This window comes from Ursus arctos, unplaced genomic scaffold, assembly GCF_023065955.2.
Source record: "Ursus arctos isolate Adak ecotype North America unplaced genomic scaffold, UrsArc2.0 scaffold_30, whole genome shotgun sequence".
NCBI classification, from domain to species: Eukaryota; Metazoa; Chordata; class Mammalia; order Carnivora; family Ursidae; genus Ursus; species Ursus arctos.
The window spans coordinates 9,794,266-9,812,683 of record NW_026622986.1 but is presented as its reverse complement, the minus strand read 5'-3'; the positions used below and the strand labels follow the sequence as shown (position 1 = coordinate 9,812,683).

The following is an 18,418-nucleotide window of genomic DNA, read 5'->3' as shown; positions in this document are numbered from 1 at the left end:
AATGATATATATCAAAATTTCAGCACATGATTACCATCAAATTAGTAATAAATTTTGCTGCCAGTTTTCAAAAAGTTTCTGCATACGATAGATATACTACTCTGTGTACTCTGCAAATCTACCTTCTGTCTTCAACGTGTTACAAAAATGTTAGAAATTGCACATAAGGGGCAGCTGGGTCGTTCAGTCCGTTCAGCTGAAACTCTTGGTTTCAGCTGCGGTAGTGATCTGAATGCTCCCTGTTCAGCAGGAGTAGGTTTGAGATTCTTCCCCCTCTGCTCCCCCCCCACCCCCGCCACGCTCTGAAATAAATAAAATCTTTAAAGAAAAGAAATTGTACATAAAACGCAAGGTTTTTAATTTTTTTCCCATTTCAGTCATTGGCTGTCTTTTTAGTTACTGGTAGTTTATGAGGGCATTAAGTAGGTTTCTATTACTGGTTCTCGAAAACAGCAATAATCCTGACATCTGGCAGGTGGATGTGACAAATAAGGCTACGTAATAATTTCTTTCAATCAATTGTGATTTCAGGGCCCCCCACATCATTCCTTCTCTTCACTAGGCCCAGCAGTAAGGAAACTTGTTGGATACCAAGTCAGTTACTTTTTGATACTGGTTTTTGGTGGGGTCTTATTTCTTCTGGTTTGTTTCCTCTTCTACCTTTTTCTTCTATGCAAATATCTACTTTGTGTTTATTACAATCTTTTCGTTAAATTAATGCTGCCTTATAAGGAATTTAGAGCAGGGGAGAAAAGCCCCACCTGAGTATCACCCACTACCCTCAAGTAAAGCTTAATTTTGGGGGGTATATTGGATTCCCCCCTCCCAATATGCCAATGCTGGTATTGTGTCTGTAGCGGTCTATAAAATCCAATTCGTCGTAGCTGCATTTAGCACACCCTATGCCTTTATTCACATGCACAACGTCCGCATGGATGTTCTTTCACCAAAGGATTCAGCGAGGAAGAGAAACTAGAAGAGAAAAATGGGAAATAAAGAAAGGAGAGGGTGGGGAGGACACAGACGGGGGGGACGGGCGGAGGGGGAGGGGAGGAAAACAGGAAACAAGGATGAGGCGGTTCAACACCTTCCCCCAGTAACCGATTCCCGCTCCCCGTCAGCCTTGGTTTCCATTCACCGCCCGCAGCGGCGCACCCTCCTCTAACTGGGCACGTCCACCTTACAGCCGCACCGGCGCACGGCCTCCCGGCATTCGGTACGACACCCCTTAACTCCTGCGTCTGTCCTCGCTCGGCAAGCTCGCTCTCCTGCACACTTCCGGGGGTGAGACTTACTTTTCTACCGTGCCGACCGGCGAGCTCCAGGAAGCCCCGGCCCACCCAAGGCCGGCCGCGCGCTCGGCGCACGGTCTGAGGCAGGTGCCCACGCCGGGGTTCCGGCTCCCGGGAGCGGGCCGCAGGGAGCAGCGGCACGCTCCCCACCTCCCCAAGGGCAGCTGCCGTCGCTGCCGACCGAGGAAGCGTCTTGGTAACCGCCCGCCGGCCGCCTAACCGGGGGGTTTCCGACCACCCCGCCGGAGCCCGAAGGGGCGGGGGCCGGCGGCCGGAGAGCTCACCCAAGGGCACCCTCCCACCCCCGCGCCTCTGGGCGCACGCGCAGCAGCCGCAGCCTCCTTTATTTAGTCCGTGATGGCTCCTCTCGCGCCCCACCGTCCTCCTCCCGAAGACGGCTCCCACCCCGCGCACCCCGGAGCCCCCGGGACCAGCCTCGAGCAGGTCCCCGAGCGGGAGTATCCCTAAACTGGAACGGCAGCAGCCGGACTTGCGCGTGAGGAAACGAAGCGGCAACCGGAAAGAGCTGACGGGTCGCGAGGAGGCAGGCCAGGCCTCAGAGGAAGAGGAAGGCCGGGGCGAGCCGAGGTTTGCCGAAGGCGGCGTTCCGGAGCCGCACGGGGCGGGGAGGAAGGCAGAGGGTGGGAGAGGAGGGGCGCGGCGGAAACTGCCGAGGTTTTCCGAAGGCCGCGGCGTCCGAGTTGCCCGGATGTAGTTGGTGGAGCGGCAGCGGCGGCACCAGCGGCGGCGGCGGCGGCGGCAGGAGGCGGAGGAGAAGGACCAGGCAGCGGCGGCGACGGGGGGAGGAGGGGAGGAGGCGGCGGAGCAGGAGGAAGAGAAGGCGGAGGAGGCAGTAGCTCTCCGCGGGGCTGAGCCGGACGCGTCTTCTTGCCCCCCTCCCCCCGGTTCGCCGCTGCCGCCGTGTAGTTGGCGCGGGTGCCCGGGCTGAGAGTGAGCGTGGTGTCGGCGGAGGGAGATGGCCCGGGAACGCCGGCGCCAGTAACGGGGAGGTGCTGAGAGTCGCCGAGGGCGCGCCGGGCCCTGGTGCCGGTGCTGCCGCCCGCCCGCCGCCTGCGCGCCCGCCCGCCCGCCTCTCGCGGCCGCTCTCCCCCTCCCCCGACACACACTCACAGGCCGGGCATTGATGGTAATGTATGCGAGGAAACAGCAGAGACTCAGTGATGGGTAAATTGTCTTTTCGTTTCGGGCCGGGCCGCAGCGCGGGCGGGGGGCGGTGGCGGCGGCGGCGCGCGGGGGGGGGGGGGGCTGTTCCTCCTTATCTGGTGCTGGCCGAGCCGCCATTTTTGTTGTTAACCCTGATCCGGATCGGGCTGGGAGGAGGAGCAGCCGCGCGAGCGGGCGAGGACGGAGTGAGTGTGGAGGCAGTGGAGGGCCGGGTTCTCGGCGTTTCGCCCTCGTTACCGCCTTTCAGCCGGCTGTTTGTGTGTGGGGTGTGTGTGTGTGGTGTGTGTGGGGGGGGCTCATTGCCGGTACGTTTGGTAGGTCTCCCGCGGGGAGAGGCGCTGGGGGGGAACCCGTTTTCTTCCTCCCACCCGAGGTGTCTCATATCGCTGTGTCTCTTCCTGTTTTTCAGCTGTCACGACCGGAGGGGGGACTCGCAGCCTTACCAGGTACCAGCCGAGGCCGGGGTGGAGGGGTGGGTGGGGGGACGGAGGGGGAAGGGAGGAACTGCTACTCGAGCGCAGGCTTCAGAAGTCGCTACAGGCCCTTCGGTGCAACAAATCTGAAACTAGCACCGCGGGTCCCCTTAAAATTTTGTGTTTGGTTCTGTTAGCGCTCTCCAGCAACGTTTAGTGACTTATTTTGACAGGTGACTGGAGGAAGTTCAGGGTGGTTTTTCTTTTTTCTTTTTTTTTTTTTTTTTTAGGAAAAAAATCATTCCTGGCCAGGAAGGACCTAACTCGATTATTTCGGTGTGAGGGAATCGATGGGATGAGATAATGATAGGTGACTTCTGAGCCATATTTATTGTATATGGGAACTGAAAGTTAACGTAATGATCCTTAAATTAGATGGAAAGCTTGGGAAGAAAACAACTAATTGATTTGCAACTCATTATGTGTGTCCTAAACTATCCTTTCCCCATTTTAATTGTTTTTAGTACAAATAGTTGAGTTACTAGTGAAAGTGCTTTTCTCTTTGTAAGAATTGAGATCTTTGGATACTTGGATAATTCGTTCTATGGTCAGAAGTCTTTATGGGTAATTCATTCTAATATAGATGGTTCTAGGTAGGTGGGTTCCTTTTTGTTACTGCGGTTTCTGCATGTAAAGTTTTTTAAAATTGTGATAGAAGTGGGCCGTTTTGCGGGGGAAATCTCATAAATGGTAACTATCAGATGACACCAGGAATAAGTACTTTCTACTTTCTACACCTAATTATTTAAAGGAGTTTCTAAGCTGATGGTTCTGTTACTGGCTAGCATGATTTGTTAAAAGCTGAAGTTAAAAACCCTAGGTCCCTTGGTGTATAAAACATTGTTCATTATCTTTGGCTAGTCAAAAGATTAAACCCTGTTGATTCTGCTCCTCTGAAACATACTAATTACCTGTAGTGAAAGACTGGTTTATTATGGTTGTCTTAAATGTGTGTCAGAATAAAACTAAACCATTGTGAGGGAGTTCCATTAAATTATGTTAGAAATATTCACCAACATTTTTATACCTTGAAATAATTTTCTATACCTGCAAGAGTAGGTAAGTTAGGTGTGAAATGGTTTTTTTGGATCAAAAAATTGGAGAAACTGATGTTTTGGTTTTTTTTAGGTTTGCAGAAACATGCTTATGCTTATGTATACTGTGTCTATGCATATCAGTTGTAGAACACAGGATTACATTAGTACTCAAGATGAAACTAGTACACTAGTTTCTACTTTGGATTAAACTTTGTAATTGCCAGAAAAATGTACCAAGGTGTTTTTTTTTTTTTTGTAGTTAAAAGATATTTAATGAATTTTTGTTTTTTTAAAACGTGATATGTGCAAGAAGCCTTATAATAAATCTTAGGTTCTTAGGTGTTGTCTGAATAACTTAAAGGCAGAATTGAAAATAGAAATTTTAATTTTATAAGTTCATAAACTGAAGTTAATATGTCAAATTTTATGATAAAATCATTTAGGAAGTTAAGTTTAAAGTTTCAATTCTTTCTCTCTTTTTTTTGGGGGGGTGATGTTTTACAGGCACTTAAGTATTCATCGAAGAGTCACCCCAGTAGCGGTGATCACAGACATGAAAAAATGCGAGACGCCGCAGATCCTTCACCACCAAATAAAATGTTGCGGAGATCTGATAGTCCTGAAAACAAATATAGTGACAGCACAGGTCACAGTAAGGCCAAAAATGTGCATATTCACAGAGTTAGAGAGAGGGATGGTGGTGAGTAGCTTTTTTGATGAAACTTCCACATATATTCAACTATAGCTCTCTGTAAAACAATAGGTGGCAGTGATATTTCCAGCTTGGGGACATTACCATCTGATTGTCTTCAAAATATTTTATTTCTGTTAATTTACTTAATTCCTAAACAAGTTACTGTAGAAATAAGGTATTGAGCTGATCATCTTAAAATGGATACCAATGGCTTGTCATAAGAGAATGCGTTTATGAATATAACCTACCAAATGCTCTATTAATGATGAGAGAAGTGCAGGACGTTTTTCCAAGAAAAGAACTTTTACCTTTTCAAGTGAAGCCTTCAGTTTATTTGGCTCAGTTTGAGAGTCTTGTTGCTGCTTAAATTTATTTTTATAAGGAGTTCAAGTGTGTTTCCTACTGATAAATTATGAATTTAACAGCTTAGTACAATTTTCAAGATATTTTTCAAGTTAAACCACCTGTGATCATAAAATTCTTTTGGGTTTTTGTTGTTAGCATTTAAAATGTTACTTTCCACATTCTCCAGGATTTTATTAATGTAATTTTTATACTGTGTTTGTACAAATACTCAACTTTTTTAAAGTTAGTCTCATTTTTTTGGTACAGTGCTGTTACTTATTCACTTATTACCCTGCCTCAAGCTCTTTGTGGTAGGAGGCCAAGAAAAAGTAAATAAATTCAGTAACTATTTTCAGATTTAATTTGTCCAGAATTTACCAAAAAATTGGAATTCATATCTAAAGCATGTATTGAGGCACAAACCATTTTCACTAGAGTAATTAAAACATGTTTTTTCGCACTATAAGATCTTCTATTGCTTAATAGATAACATGTTTGAGATACATAAATACAACAGTGATTGTGTTTTCAGAAGCTTCTAAGGAAACTCAAATGAGTGCCATGTGGCTTTCTGTCCATGAGCTTCTTAATACTTTGCTCACTTTTAAAATATCCTGAATCTTCTGGTCCTCTTTTTCTGCCTCTTAGGATGGAGGTCATCTTTATTCATTGTGATCAGATAATCAGAAATGCGGGTCTCCTCTGTCCATAGTTACTGGGTTGAGGAAATTAATGGTCAGAAGATAGCATTGAAATGAAAGAATTTAATACTTACTGGATGGAAGGAGAATATAGTTCTGTTGAATATAGCTATAGCTTTGTGCCACTAATGAAGATAAACTATATTTTGTTTGTATGTAACCAGTAGGAGGTGGGTTTGGTTATTAAAGTGTTAGAAGTCCTTTGATGGCAAAATTACTTAAACTATAAAGATTTTTAATTTTGTCGGTAAATTTTCCAGTGTTACGGTTTGAGATGATACTATTTTCAGTTACTCTTCTTCAGTGGATTTCATTTTAAATGTTAGCTCTTGGAAGGCAGGTACTTCCAGGTACTCTTGGAAGGCAGGTAATTGTGTTGAACTGTGCTTTATTTTTAAAATTTTGGTGATTGTGACAAAATAGGATGTGGTACTTCATCTCTTTACAGATAAGTATCTTAGGTTTTCTTTTGGTGATTGTGATCTGGTTAATGTATCTTCTGTCTCCAAATCCAGGAAGAAGTCAGTTTAGGCTCTGGGAAAGTTCTGTAAATGCTTTCGAACATTCACAGTTAACTATACCTGATAATTCCTTTATAGGTGAAATCCCAAGACCATTCTGTTACTTACTCATTCAACAAACATGGGGCAACAATTGTGTGGTATTCCTGGAAAGTAAAGATAAAATGTGATCCTGGTCTTGAAAAAGTAGTTTGAAAGGCTTTGACTCTTGCCAGCTAGTGGTGGTTTTAGCTGCTAACTTTTTCTATACTCTTTTTTCTTCATGTTGATTTTAATTTTGCTTCCTGTATGAACTCCAGATACTTCTAGGCTTTTAGTTTTATTTGCATCTGGTTGCTGATGCTTCATTTGTAAGAAACTTCTAATTTTTCTGATCTAGTCATTTGCTAAGTTAGGCCCCACTTTCTAATTTGCTTTTTAGTTGTTCATCTGTCTTCCTTGAGCCTTTTAACTAATAAAATAGCTCCATTTCTATCTACCATTTCTCATATGCCTGGCTGCCATATTCCTTTATACTATGTATAAGTAATAAATACAATATATGAGATATGCATTTTGAAGCTTGGAGTGTCTCTTTGATGTTAATTCTTTCAGATGTGAAGTGGTCATTCTTTCCTCATTTAATACTTAGATATTTAGTTGCTATACACTGACTCCTGGTATTTTGTGTTATTGCCGATATGTGTTTGAAACTGAGTTTTTTAAAGTACATAAGTATGATTTTTTTATTACAGGCATTTGTATTCTTTTAGATTTTTATTTATTTATTTAAAAGATTTATTTATTTATTTATTCGACAGAGATAGAGACAGCCAGCGAGAGAGGGAACACAAGCAGGGGGAGTGGGAGAGGAAGAAGCAGGCCCATAGCGGAAGAGCCTGATGTGGGGCTCGATCCTGGATCGCCAGGATCACGCCCTGAGCCGAAGGCAGACGCCCAACCGCTGTGCCACCCAGGCGCCCCTAGATTTTTATTTTTAAACAAATGTAAATTATATATATAAGTACTTGTATATGTAAAGTCAAAACTATTTTCCAAAGTTAAATACAGTGAGTTGGATTATCTGTGCAGCTGTGTAAGTAACTTAAGAACAGATTATGGGGTGCCTGGGTGACTCAGTCAGTTAAGTGACTCTTGATTTCAGCGCAGGTCATCATCTCGGTTGTGAGAGACAGCCCCACATCAGGCTACACACTGGGCCTGGAGCCTGCTTAAGATTCTCTCCCTTTTCCCCTTCCTCCTTCCCCCTCTCCCTCTTAAGAAAAAAAAAAAAAAAACAACTTTAAGAACAGGTTACTATATTGTTTATTGATCTAATATCGGATGTGTTATTTTCATTTTAGGGTTTTTAAAAAAACCTAGTCTTTAGTAAATATCTACTAACTTAAGAGCCTATGTGCTGTGATTTGTAACTTGCATTTTACAAATCAGGTTAACAAATGTAGAACTTAAAAAAACCAAGGTTGGGCTTTACTGGCATCTATCTACATCACAACGTATTTTTTACAGTGAGTACTAGATTTCTTTTATGGCACCTTGGATTTCCTTAGAAAGTGCCGGTTCGGAAGTAATGTGTAAAAGGACTTTAAGTAATATACTAGGAAAAGTAAAAACAAGGAGAAAGATTGTCAGTTGTAGAAATCTTTAGTTTAAAAAAGACTTACTATAGCGTAGTATGTACAGTTAAGAGAGTTAGATTTTGTCCTTTTCGGATTTATTAAAGGGAATGTAGATTATTGTAAATTAAGGGAAGTTATGTGAGAGTATAAGTTACTTAAACGATTCTTTAACTTGGTGAATCGAGTTATTTTTATATTCCATGATTTATCTGCAAAACAGTCTTTTGTTTAAAAATAACCAAAAGCAAGAATCTTAAGGTACAATCATTAGATTTGTTTTTATAGCTTAAACATGTTTTTTAAAAGCGTGGCTGACATCCAGACCGCACAAGCATGATAGTACAGTACATGTTGAATTCGTACTTTTCGTGGAATTTTAAAAACACTTTCCCTTTAGTTATTAAAGTATGTCTTTCTTGAGGACCTGTTTTAAATGATTATTTTATCAAGTAACTTTAAGAATGATGATAGTACAGGTGAGTTTAGGAATGAAAGTTATTTTTACAAGGATTCCGGAAAGCTGTTCCACAAAACTTCAGCCTCTTGGGGGTTGTCCCATTTTTCACATTATCCCTCTCAGAATTATTTGTAAGAGACTTATTGTAAGATACATTTGGAATACTTGTTAGACACCTCTTTTTTGGGGAGATAGCTTAACTAAATGGACTAATCGAAAAATATTCTTCATTGGTTTCCTTAGCATTTAGATATCTTTGTGTACAAAAGTAAGGTTCCCTTTAGTGGTTTTGGTAACCATTGTTTCTAAAGATTTGAAAAAATTTTAGCTGCATGGTGAAAGTTTTTATCTTGTCATTTAGCCATTTTTGGAAATATTTGGAAACGTATTTTCATCTAATTTTCAAACAAAGGATACCATATAACATTTGAAGAAATTGTTCTGTAGGGATTATTTGGGGGTAATTGGTGCTTTTATAGTTTTTAAAATACAATTTAGTAATGTTTGAATCTTTTCGCATTGGGTGATAGACTGATACTTGGGTAACACACAAGGCCTTATGGTTATTCAGGTAACCTTATGTTTTGAATAAAATGAAATGTGCTTTGCATTTGTAATGCTAGAAAGTATAAAAATGAACAGTCTCATTTGATCCTCCTGTTGCTCTTTGAAGGTAGAACAGATAGCATCCGTTTTATGGTTTTACAAATGAGAGAAAATTTACTTGAATAAAATTGAATAGTGGCAGAGCTGACTCTAGAAATTGGTCCTTTCTATTCTGGTAAATTGTTCACAGTGTCAGAGAGGAAACATTTAGGCATAACGATAGCTTATTTGGTGAGTGTTTACTATAGCACAAATTAACTTAAAGTCATATACTCTTGTATTTTAATGCTTTCACCCAACTTCCTTGGTGGTTATACCTAATTTGGTCCTTATCAAAGCCACGACGTTGACATTGGCACAATATATGTGTGTAGTTCTAGACCAAGATAGCACATCAGTGTTTTACTTTTTTAAAGAGTTTTAATGTGAAAGTTTGCCAAAATTTTCGTTTGGAAGCAGCCATTTTTCTCAAGCCCTCATATTCAGTACTTAAAGCAACTTGGAAATTTCATACAGAATGTAAAGTTTATTAATACCTTGGATTTCAGTCCAGTGAAATAGGAGGTAAATATTACCTATTTTTATTGATCCATGCTTTATAATATAGTGAAGTAGGCAGATACATTTGCATTGGATCTCCATAAGTCAGTTAAAGACCACAGGAAATAGGTATTCCATTTCAAGAGAAACAGATTAGTGATCCTAATATTTCAGTTCTTCAGTGTTTTTTTTTTTATTTTATAAAGTATATACATCCTAGACATATGTGCATGTATTTGAACACATCCATGTCATTTGTCTTAATCATCACTTTTTAACATTTTTGTTATTTTTGAAGGGATGGCTATGTGTTGTTAATGATACAATGGTATTTCTATTTCACAACCAAAAATATTTTGGAATGGTTCACTTTAAACTTTTAAGGCAGTCTTAATTGAACTGTTTTTTAGTTGTGCAAGATGTATTTAAATTTTTTGGTATAACATATACTTAGGATTTTGGGTCCATAATTCACAGAAAACTAGATCGTCTCTGTTGTGTCTGCTTATTGTTTTCTGTTGTGCAGAATGGTTGTGGTGTATGTAGTTTATCATTTTGTTATGATGCTGGAAAGAGTGAAGGTAGCGATGAGCTGGGGCATCTTTACAGGGATTCTGTAAGTGGGACCACATCTGTAACTATTCTGCTTCTGGGACTCTACTAAGTACTGGAGATACTATCTGTTAATCATTTCAAAACCAGTTATTTAGGTCTCGCAAATGTCTCCTAAGAGTCTCTTTTGTACTTATTTATGTGATTCTTCGTAATTTTGAAAGCCCCTTTACACTGTTTCTCATCTGATCCCACAACAGCCCTTTGAAATAGACTGATGAAGCTTATTCCTGTTTAAGTGGGAATATAATTTGAAGGTAGAGCTAGGGTGTTTACTATATAGCTAAGACACTGGCTTTCCAATTTTAACAATTAATAGTAGCTTAAATACTTCACTTGGATTTTAGTTGTAACCACTTCTCAATACTTAAAATACAACCATTATACTCCTAGCTACCACCTTCTCTTACCAGGACTCTGCAAAAGCCTCTGAATGGTGTTCTTTTTGCATCACACAATTATCTCCCCACCCCCGCCCTAACAGTCCAGAGTGGTCCAGTTAAAATGCTGGTCAGCTCACATCACTCTCTTTCTGAAAACACTCCAGTGACTCCCTGTTACTTACAAGGCCTATAAAAGACCCTGTGTAAGCTGATGTCTGTTTCTTCAGCTTCCTCACCGACCACTCTCGCCCTTGTTTGTGCTGCTCTGTCCATTCTGGCCTTAACAGGAAGAAGAGTACTGCATGTTATGCTTCTCTCTGGGATGTTCATCTTTTTGTGTGTCCTCCTGGTGCACTGTCAACTTGTAATGTGCTTAAATGTCACCATCTCCCAGAGGCCTTCCGTACACTTCCTGATCAGTCCGAAACAGCCATCCCCATCACTGTCTATACTTTCATTGATTGTTCTTCCTTGTACTTTCCATGACCTGATGTTATTTATAGTCATTCTGCTATAACCTGACTTGTGTGTCTCTCAAATTCATCATGCTATGCAAAATCCCACCACAGGATTTATGGGAAAAGTGTTTAGGGGCACGTTAAAGAGATAGGAACCTAACAAAAATAATAGCATGACATATTAAATGGTTAAGAAGTATATTAACAGTATAATAAATGTGGTACTTCATCTTCCTAAAGACCTGAAATTAGCTTGTGGGAGGTGGGCATCTTTTGAAAGGGTTGCAGCTTGTGAGTTACTGTGAAGTGATGGAAGGAGGGTTATCTGAAATAACCCTCTGAAAGTTGTAACACTAATTGTGGATGGATATGATTCATAACTCACAGGATAAATTGAGGTAGCTGGCATCTTTGGGGTGTGTGCTTTGTGAATTCCTGTGTAGCTTGGTTCATCCGGGCACAGCTAGTTTTTTCACAGGTGAAACTTCTCATAAGTGGGAAATTTGTGTTATGCTCTGATAATTTCTTGATTTATCGATAGTGCTGGAACAAATGTGCATTTTCAAATACCAGTTAGTAGCAGAACTAACTATAGTTTAGCTTTTCGTTGCTTGTCTTCTGTGGAATATACTCTACCAGAACAGGGAGTGAATTTGTTTTGTTAACTTGTATTCCTCTTGCCTAGAGTAGTGCCTGACACCTTGTAGCATTTCAGTAAATGGGTGGCTAGAATAATATTGGAATTGTTATTATGATTTAAAGGAAACGAAATGCAGTTTTGTGGAACAGTGCTTCTTAAACTTGAATGTGTATAGTAATCACCTGGGGATCTTGGCTGAAATGCATATTCTAGTTAATGTGAGCCACAAATGCAAATTACATGTGTGGTTTCTGGTATTCCGTTGAAGTAAAAAAATTAATTTTAGCGTATTTTCTAACCTAGTATGTCCAGAATATTATCATTTCAACATGTACTTGCTATTTTTAAAGCTATTAGTAAGATTCTTTACATTCCTGGTTTTGTGCGAAGTCTTTGAAATTCAGTATTTTACACTTAATTTTTATAGCACCTTTCAGTTTGGACTAGCGGTATTTCATGTGCTCACTTGCCACATGTAGTTAGTGGCTATTGGACAGCACAGTTGTGGAGAATATGATTACTCTGTTGGTCTTTCTAGCTTCACACATACCACTCTATTTCTCTAAAGAAAATTTTTAAATGCCTGATATCTGAAATAACCATGTAAATGCAAGGTATGGTTAAAGTTAATGAATCCTTGAACTATATGGTGCTCTTGTACTAAAAATTTTCTCTGTTAGGATACATTTATCAGAAAAATTAGAGAAAGGGGGGAAATAAAATTGCCTTAAATCCTGTCATTTGGAATTAATCGGTTTTCATAGGATACATTGTCCTAAAATATCAGAAGGGTTTTAAAAATAGTTTCCGGAATTTTTATTAAAATGGTTTCATATTCTGTTATGCCCCCCTTTTTTTGGCTTGTATTTAATATTTGTGTAGCGGGTTCAGTGGACACTTGATAGTGACAGTATCAGTCTTAGAGGACTGACTAGGAATACTTCTTAGTTGGTTCTTAGAGAGTATTTCTACTTCTTTTTATCCTTAACTGATGTACTGAAGTCTTCTTTCAGTTAGATGAGTGTTTAAGTCTAGGCTCTGATCCTTGTAGTTAGGTGATGTTAGGCACGCTACAAAATTTGAGTTTTTGCGTTCACTCCCTTAGGGTTGTGGAAATTATGCATCTAAAATGCTTTTAAAGCACATAGCTAAGTGCCTGGATTGTGACGCCCTAAATGATTAGGTTTGCTCTTACTCCTATGACTAAGTTAGTGTCAGATCAGCAACTGTAGGTCTCAAGCTACTATTCTCTAGAGTTAGGAAGGAAAACACTGGGTATTTCAGTTGCCAAACTGTGAAGAGCCTGGCAAGTGAGAGCTACATGAAGGGGGCGCTAGGGCAATTCTCACTTGGTGCCTGCTCATGCCCAGGACTTTGCAGTTCAGAGATTTTTAGAATAGATGTAAGGATAATTTCCCCAGATTTGGCTGCTTTATTAGAATCATCTGAGAAGCTTTTAAAGCAACAAGTTTCTTGACTTCCTCTGAATGACCATGAGTCAGAGCAGTAGGGGATGTAACCTAGAAAACTGAATTTTTAAATAAACATGGATTTATTTTAGATACTTACAAACTGCAGATCTAGGGAGAATACGTGGAAGAGGAGGAATAACTCCAAGTGGGACATTAATCATTTGGAATCTAGAAGTCTAGAGTTTATTATTTGCCAGATCATGTTAATTTGTTATCTTGCATTTTAAAGAATTTTCTCTTTGACTTTGTTTCTTGCTGTATAGATTGTACAGTTTGTGCACATTAAACAAGCTAGCTTAGTATCCTGTGGCATGGACATGTAATGCCCCACAGTAGAACTAATGCTGGACAGTAGAGGAGTTTCTAACCAGTACCAGCAGCTGGCAGGCCAGTGAGATATATTTGGGTAGTATCAAGAGCTACTGTGATTGCTTTTTAGATAAAATTGTCTTCGGCACTCTGTATCCTCCTCCGCCTACCTCCCAATCCCTGTGCCTTCCTGTTGTCTTGAGACTGTTGAGTGGTAAACTTTAGTTTTTGTTTCAAAAATAGGTTTCACCTATTGGTGTACTCAGTCTGGTTTGAGGTGTTAGCAGATCATTTTCTTGAAGTAATTGATTTGTGAAGAATAATTTTGCAGACTTCCAACTTCATAAAAATGTGTGCTGGTTGATCATGGAAACATTGATTGTAATACGAAAAAGCTAGGAAGTTGGAACACAGTATGATAGGCTGTAAGAAGTAGTGTTTTCAGGTGCCTGGGTGGCTTAGTCGGTTGGGTATCTGCCTTCGGCTTGGGTCATCATTCCGGGGCACTGGGATCGAGTCCTGCATCGGGCTCCCTCTCTCTCTCTTAAATAAATAAATCTCAAAAAAAAAAAAAAGTAGTAGTGTTCTCTGCTGCCTGTGGCCTTTTCTGTGGTGCTTTGGTCCAGTTTCTGTTCCTGCAATGTTTTGGCTCCTTACCAGGGTTTTAAAGCATTTGTATTTAATACTGTATGCATAAATATCTGAGTCTTTCTTTATCACAGGACATTTAAATTATAAAAAATACTAAGGGTTAAGTCACAAAGCTGTACTTGATAAAACTGTAGACTAACCTTAATTTTATATTTTTGTGTAATTATGATAATTCCTTTTTAATATAACTGTTAAATGTCAGTGTTGATTATTTTGGAAAAACAGGACAAAGTGCTTAGCCTTTAAAATCTCCCTTTTGATTTGGGCCAGTTTTATTATTACCTTGACTAGGAGTGGGTGAGTCCCAGACACTGACTCATGTAGGGATGTTCTTGATTTCTTGGGAAGAACAGGTTTCAAAATGCAGCATTCATTTTAGTATTTTGATGTTTAAACTATTATTTTCAGTACAGGCATTAGGAGGTGGAACCCTTACCTTACTGTTTAATTTAGTGTATTAGTTGATTTTCGTTTTCATCATAACTATAAAAATAGTTCATGGAAAGACTTAAAGTAAGTATGGTCAATCTTGAGCAGGAGAACTACTGGGAGCCCTTACTCCTAGCTGTTTAATCGACTTTGTCAGCACATGTGTTTAGCGTAGTTAAGGGATTATACACTATTCACTACTTTTTCCCTCCTATGTCCTTGCACATTGGCACATTATACATTTAGGATTTGAAATTGTCCTTTTGTGTGCTGATTTTGGGCACATTAGCTAGCTTTTGGTTATATAAAGCTATATGTTACTAGCATTGCTTGTAATTAGGATTTGGATTAAGATGGTGGAAGTAGAATTGAAAGAGAATTACAGTTGATATGAATACTTTGGCATCAGATTGATGAGAAATGCTAAGGAAGAGCTCAAGCTTGAACCCGATACGTGGGAGAATCCAAGAGATAGAGGGTGTGGGGGCGTAGAAAGTTAGATTTTAGACACGTTATGTTACTGGGTTACTTCTTTTGCTTTTATAATCTTGTTTAGAATTTTGCTATATAGGAACCATATCAAAATTTCACTAATGTGGACACTTCTCCGTTCTACTTTGATAATGTAGAATGGGTTGCGTTAAAAACATCTTACATTATCTATTTTAAAACAAAAAGGTTTATTTAATTTTTATAAAATCAGGACAGTATCCAAAGAGAAAACAGTTACAACAATGAAAGCACGTTCAAGGTAGTCATTACATGCAGTTCTTGCTAATTGCATGTTTTATTTCTTCTTTAAAAGTAGAACGGGCGGGCGCCTGGGTGGCTCAGTCGGTTGAGTGTCTGCCTTTTGGCTCGAGTCTTGGTCCACGGGTTCTGGGGTCAAGCCCACTGAATCTGCTCTCTCTGCATCTGCCTCCCACCTCCTAGCCCAGCTTATGCTCACACTCTCTTTCTCAAATAAAAAAAATGAGAACAGCAGTGTTGATGCAAGGTAGAATATACAGTTCTACTGCAGCCCCTCACTGTAGTTTTATATGAGGTTAAATCGTACAATACTGCTATTTCTATAACTAAAAAAAATAATCCTCAGTTTCATGTGGTTTCAGCTAAGCATATTCTGCTTCTTGTTAGGGCAGTCCCCTTGTTTTTCAGAAACATCTAGGATGTACTTAAATATATTTTCCTGCCTCGATAATTTTTTTTAATGTTTATTGCCAAAGATGGGCATCCATCTAATGTTCATTGTGTTGATAATGAACATCCTTATTTCTGACTTCAGTGGGCATACTTCCATAGTTTCACCTTTAAGAATGCTGCTTTTAGTTTTTTGGTAGATACTTCACCAAGTAAGATATTTTCCTTTTCCTAGTTTGCCAGGAATATTTATCAGAAGTGAATCTTGATGAATCCATGCTTTTTCTGCAGATGTTAAGAAATGATCATCTGGTTCTTTTTCAGTTCATTAATATAATAAATTACAATAGGTTTCTTGATGAAGTACCTGTTCTTGGTCGTGGGATTTGTCATTTTGATGTGCTAATTTTTATTTGATTTTTTAAATTTTTTGCTTTTATATCCACAAATGAGAAGCACTGTTGAAAATGGATGAGAAACATTTGTCTTTTTCTGTGCCCTGAAGCAGTTTAAATGGTACCAGAAGTAACTTTCTGAAAGCTGTGGTTGAATTCTGCTGTAAAACTCTGCTGTTACTGCCTTAGTGAGTGGTAGAACTTTAGCTCTTTTCACATTTTTTATATGGTTATTGACTCCCTTTTCCTGCCACCTTTAATATTTTATTAGAAAATGTATTGATAGTTTAAAATTTCTATATATCAACAGTTTGACTCTTTTCTTGTAGATAGTAGTAACTTTTAATATTGTTACTCCTATACTTTTTAAGAGTCAGACTTAACCAAAGACTCATTTCTTGTATTGGTATTTTTAAACAAGCTACAGAGAAACAACTCTGGTTTCTACTTTTTATTTCAGTTCTTATTGGATTCTTCTTTGGCCTTAATTTCTTCAGTTGAATAGTTTATTTTGATTGTTTTATTGAAAGCATCTAAACATGTAAATTTTCTAAACTTTACCGCTTTGTTCATACTGCATAGGTTTTGATGCAGTTATAGAGTGATTGCATTTTTATTCAAGTCTAGATGTGATTCTCATTTTGTTCTTTTCTCTCTTGTAGCCCAGGAGTATTTGGGAGTACCTTAAAAAAATTTTTTTTTAAAGTTTTTATGTGTTTATTTTATTTATTTATTTTTTTTTAAAGATTTTATTTATTTATTCGACAGAGATAGAGACAGCCAGCGAGAGAAGGAACACAAGCAGGGGGAGTGGGAGAGAAGGAAGCAGGCTCCTAGCGGAGGAGCCTGATGTGGGGCTCGATCCCATAACGCGGGGATCACGCCCTGAGCCGAAGGCAAATGCCTAACCGCTGTGCCACCCAGGCACCCCTTATGTGTTTATTTTAGAATAAGAGCGTGCACACACAGGCGTGTGGGGGTCGGAGGCCGAGGGAGAAGAAGAGAGAGCGTCCCAATCAGAGTCCCTCCTGAGCATGGAGCCCAGTGTGTGGCTTGATCTCATGACCCCGAGATCACGACCTGAGCTGAAATCATGAGTTTGGAGCCTTAACCAACTGAGCCACCCAGGCGCCCCTTAAAAATGTTTAGTGGATTTTATAAACCAGTATTTTAAAAGTTACTACTACCTTTCTGTTAAATTCCAGTTTTATTGGCCTGTTGGAATTAAGGTTTTTTTCCTTATCAGAATAATTATTGTAAGTATTTTGTGGATGTTTGAAAATAACGTATTTCTTTATGGTACAGAGGATTCTGTCAGATCAAGTTCTTTAATTATGTAGCATAACTGTATAATACAGATCTTTAGTAATCTTAATTTTTACTTCACTTGTTTTCTGACGGGTGAGAAAATTTTCCATTGTGATAGTGGATTTCACTTCTCATTCTTTAAAACATTTTTTGCCTCACGTGTTTTATCTGTTTGCATGAAGATTTATAACTAATATTTTTTATGAGTGGTAATCTGAAGTTTTGTATGCCCTGACATGTCTTCCTTTGTCCTTATACAAGAAGAATGATCTTTTGTCTAGATTAAAAAATATGAATCCTTTTTCTCCCCCCCCCCCAACAAGATATTTCTAAATTGGTGATTACCATTCATTGTTGCAGGTAAAAAGTCTGTTCTCAAACCTGGTTCTTTTTATGTATAGTTCTCCCTTATGATGTTATGTCTTTTACTTTAACTCTCCCATCCCCTAGCTGGAGAGCCTTTAGGATTTTTATTTTTCTTTCTCCTAATGTGTAAAATTTCACCAGTGTCTCTTTGTAACTGGAATATTTTTTCATACTCCGTATGGCTGTTTTCATCAAAAGAGACCCCTTAGAGTTGTTCCCTCCTCCTCCTGCTACCCTCTACCTCTTAAAAAAAAATTTTTTTTTTTAAGGTTTTATTTATTTGAGAGAGCGTGTGCATGAGCAAGAGAGCACAGGCGTGGGGAGGAGCAGAGGGAGAGGGAGAAGCAGGCTCCCCTGCAGCAGGCTCCCTGCTGAGCAGGGAGCCCCATGTGGGGCTCTATCCCAGGACCCCTGAGATCATGACCTGAGCTGAAGGCAGATGCTTAACTGAGCCACCCAGGTGCCCCTTAAAATTGTTTTTGACTCTTAACCTTTTGGAACTTTTGTTAGATGTCTTTTGATTATATTCTACTTCTCTCTTTATTGGTAAATAGTACTTGGATACTTTGGATACTTTTTGAGTGAAAATATGTTGTAGTCTGGAGAGAATTCCTTGGCATATTTCTTCCAGCATTCTAATTAGATTTAAAGATGTGTTCATTTCATTCACCTGTTGAAAGTTTTATTTTGGACAGTCTACTTTTAATATTTTTATAACCTATAATTTTATGAATCTGGTTCGGTAGAAATACTCTGGGAATTTAAATTATATTTTAGTTTTTTCC

General features: G+C 39.5%; 1 protein-coding gene across 10 annotated transcripts in view; it reads left to right on the top strand.

Annotated features, from left to right (window-relative positions):
* Positions 1 to 1,671: 1,671 nt before the first annotated feature.
* WAC (WW domain containing adaptor with coiled-coil) overlaps positions 1,672 to 18,418 on the top strand; it is an 82,338-nt gene continuing 65,591 nt past the window's right edge. For 2 of the 10 annotated variants that reach the window (XM_057304652.1, XM_057304650.1), the window contains exons 1-3: positions 2,009 to 2,477; positions 2,887 to 2,924; positions 4,475 to 4,687. In XM_057304652.1, coding sequence (XP_057160635.1) covers positions 2,437 to 2,477; positions 2,887 to 2,924; positions 4,475 to 4,687 — 292 coding nt within the window. In that variant the 5' untranslated portion in view covers positions 2,009 to 2,436. Of the gene's footprint in view, positions 1,881 to 2,008; positions 2,478 to 2,615; positions 2,663 to 2,886; positions 2,925 to 4,474; positions 4,688 to 18,418 lie in introns of those variants that run through there. The other 8 variants (XM_057304651.1, XM_057304649.1, XM_048219404.2 and 5 more) reach the window with 6 other exon arrangements.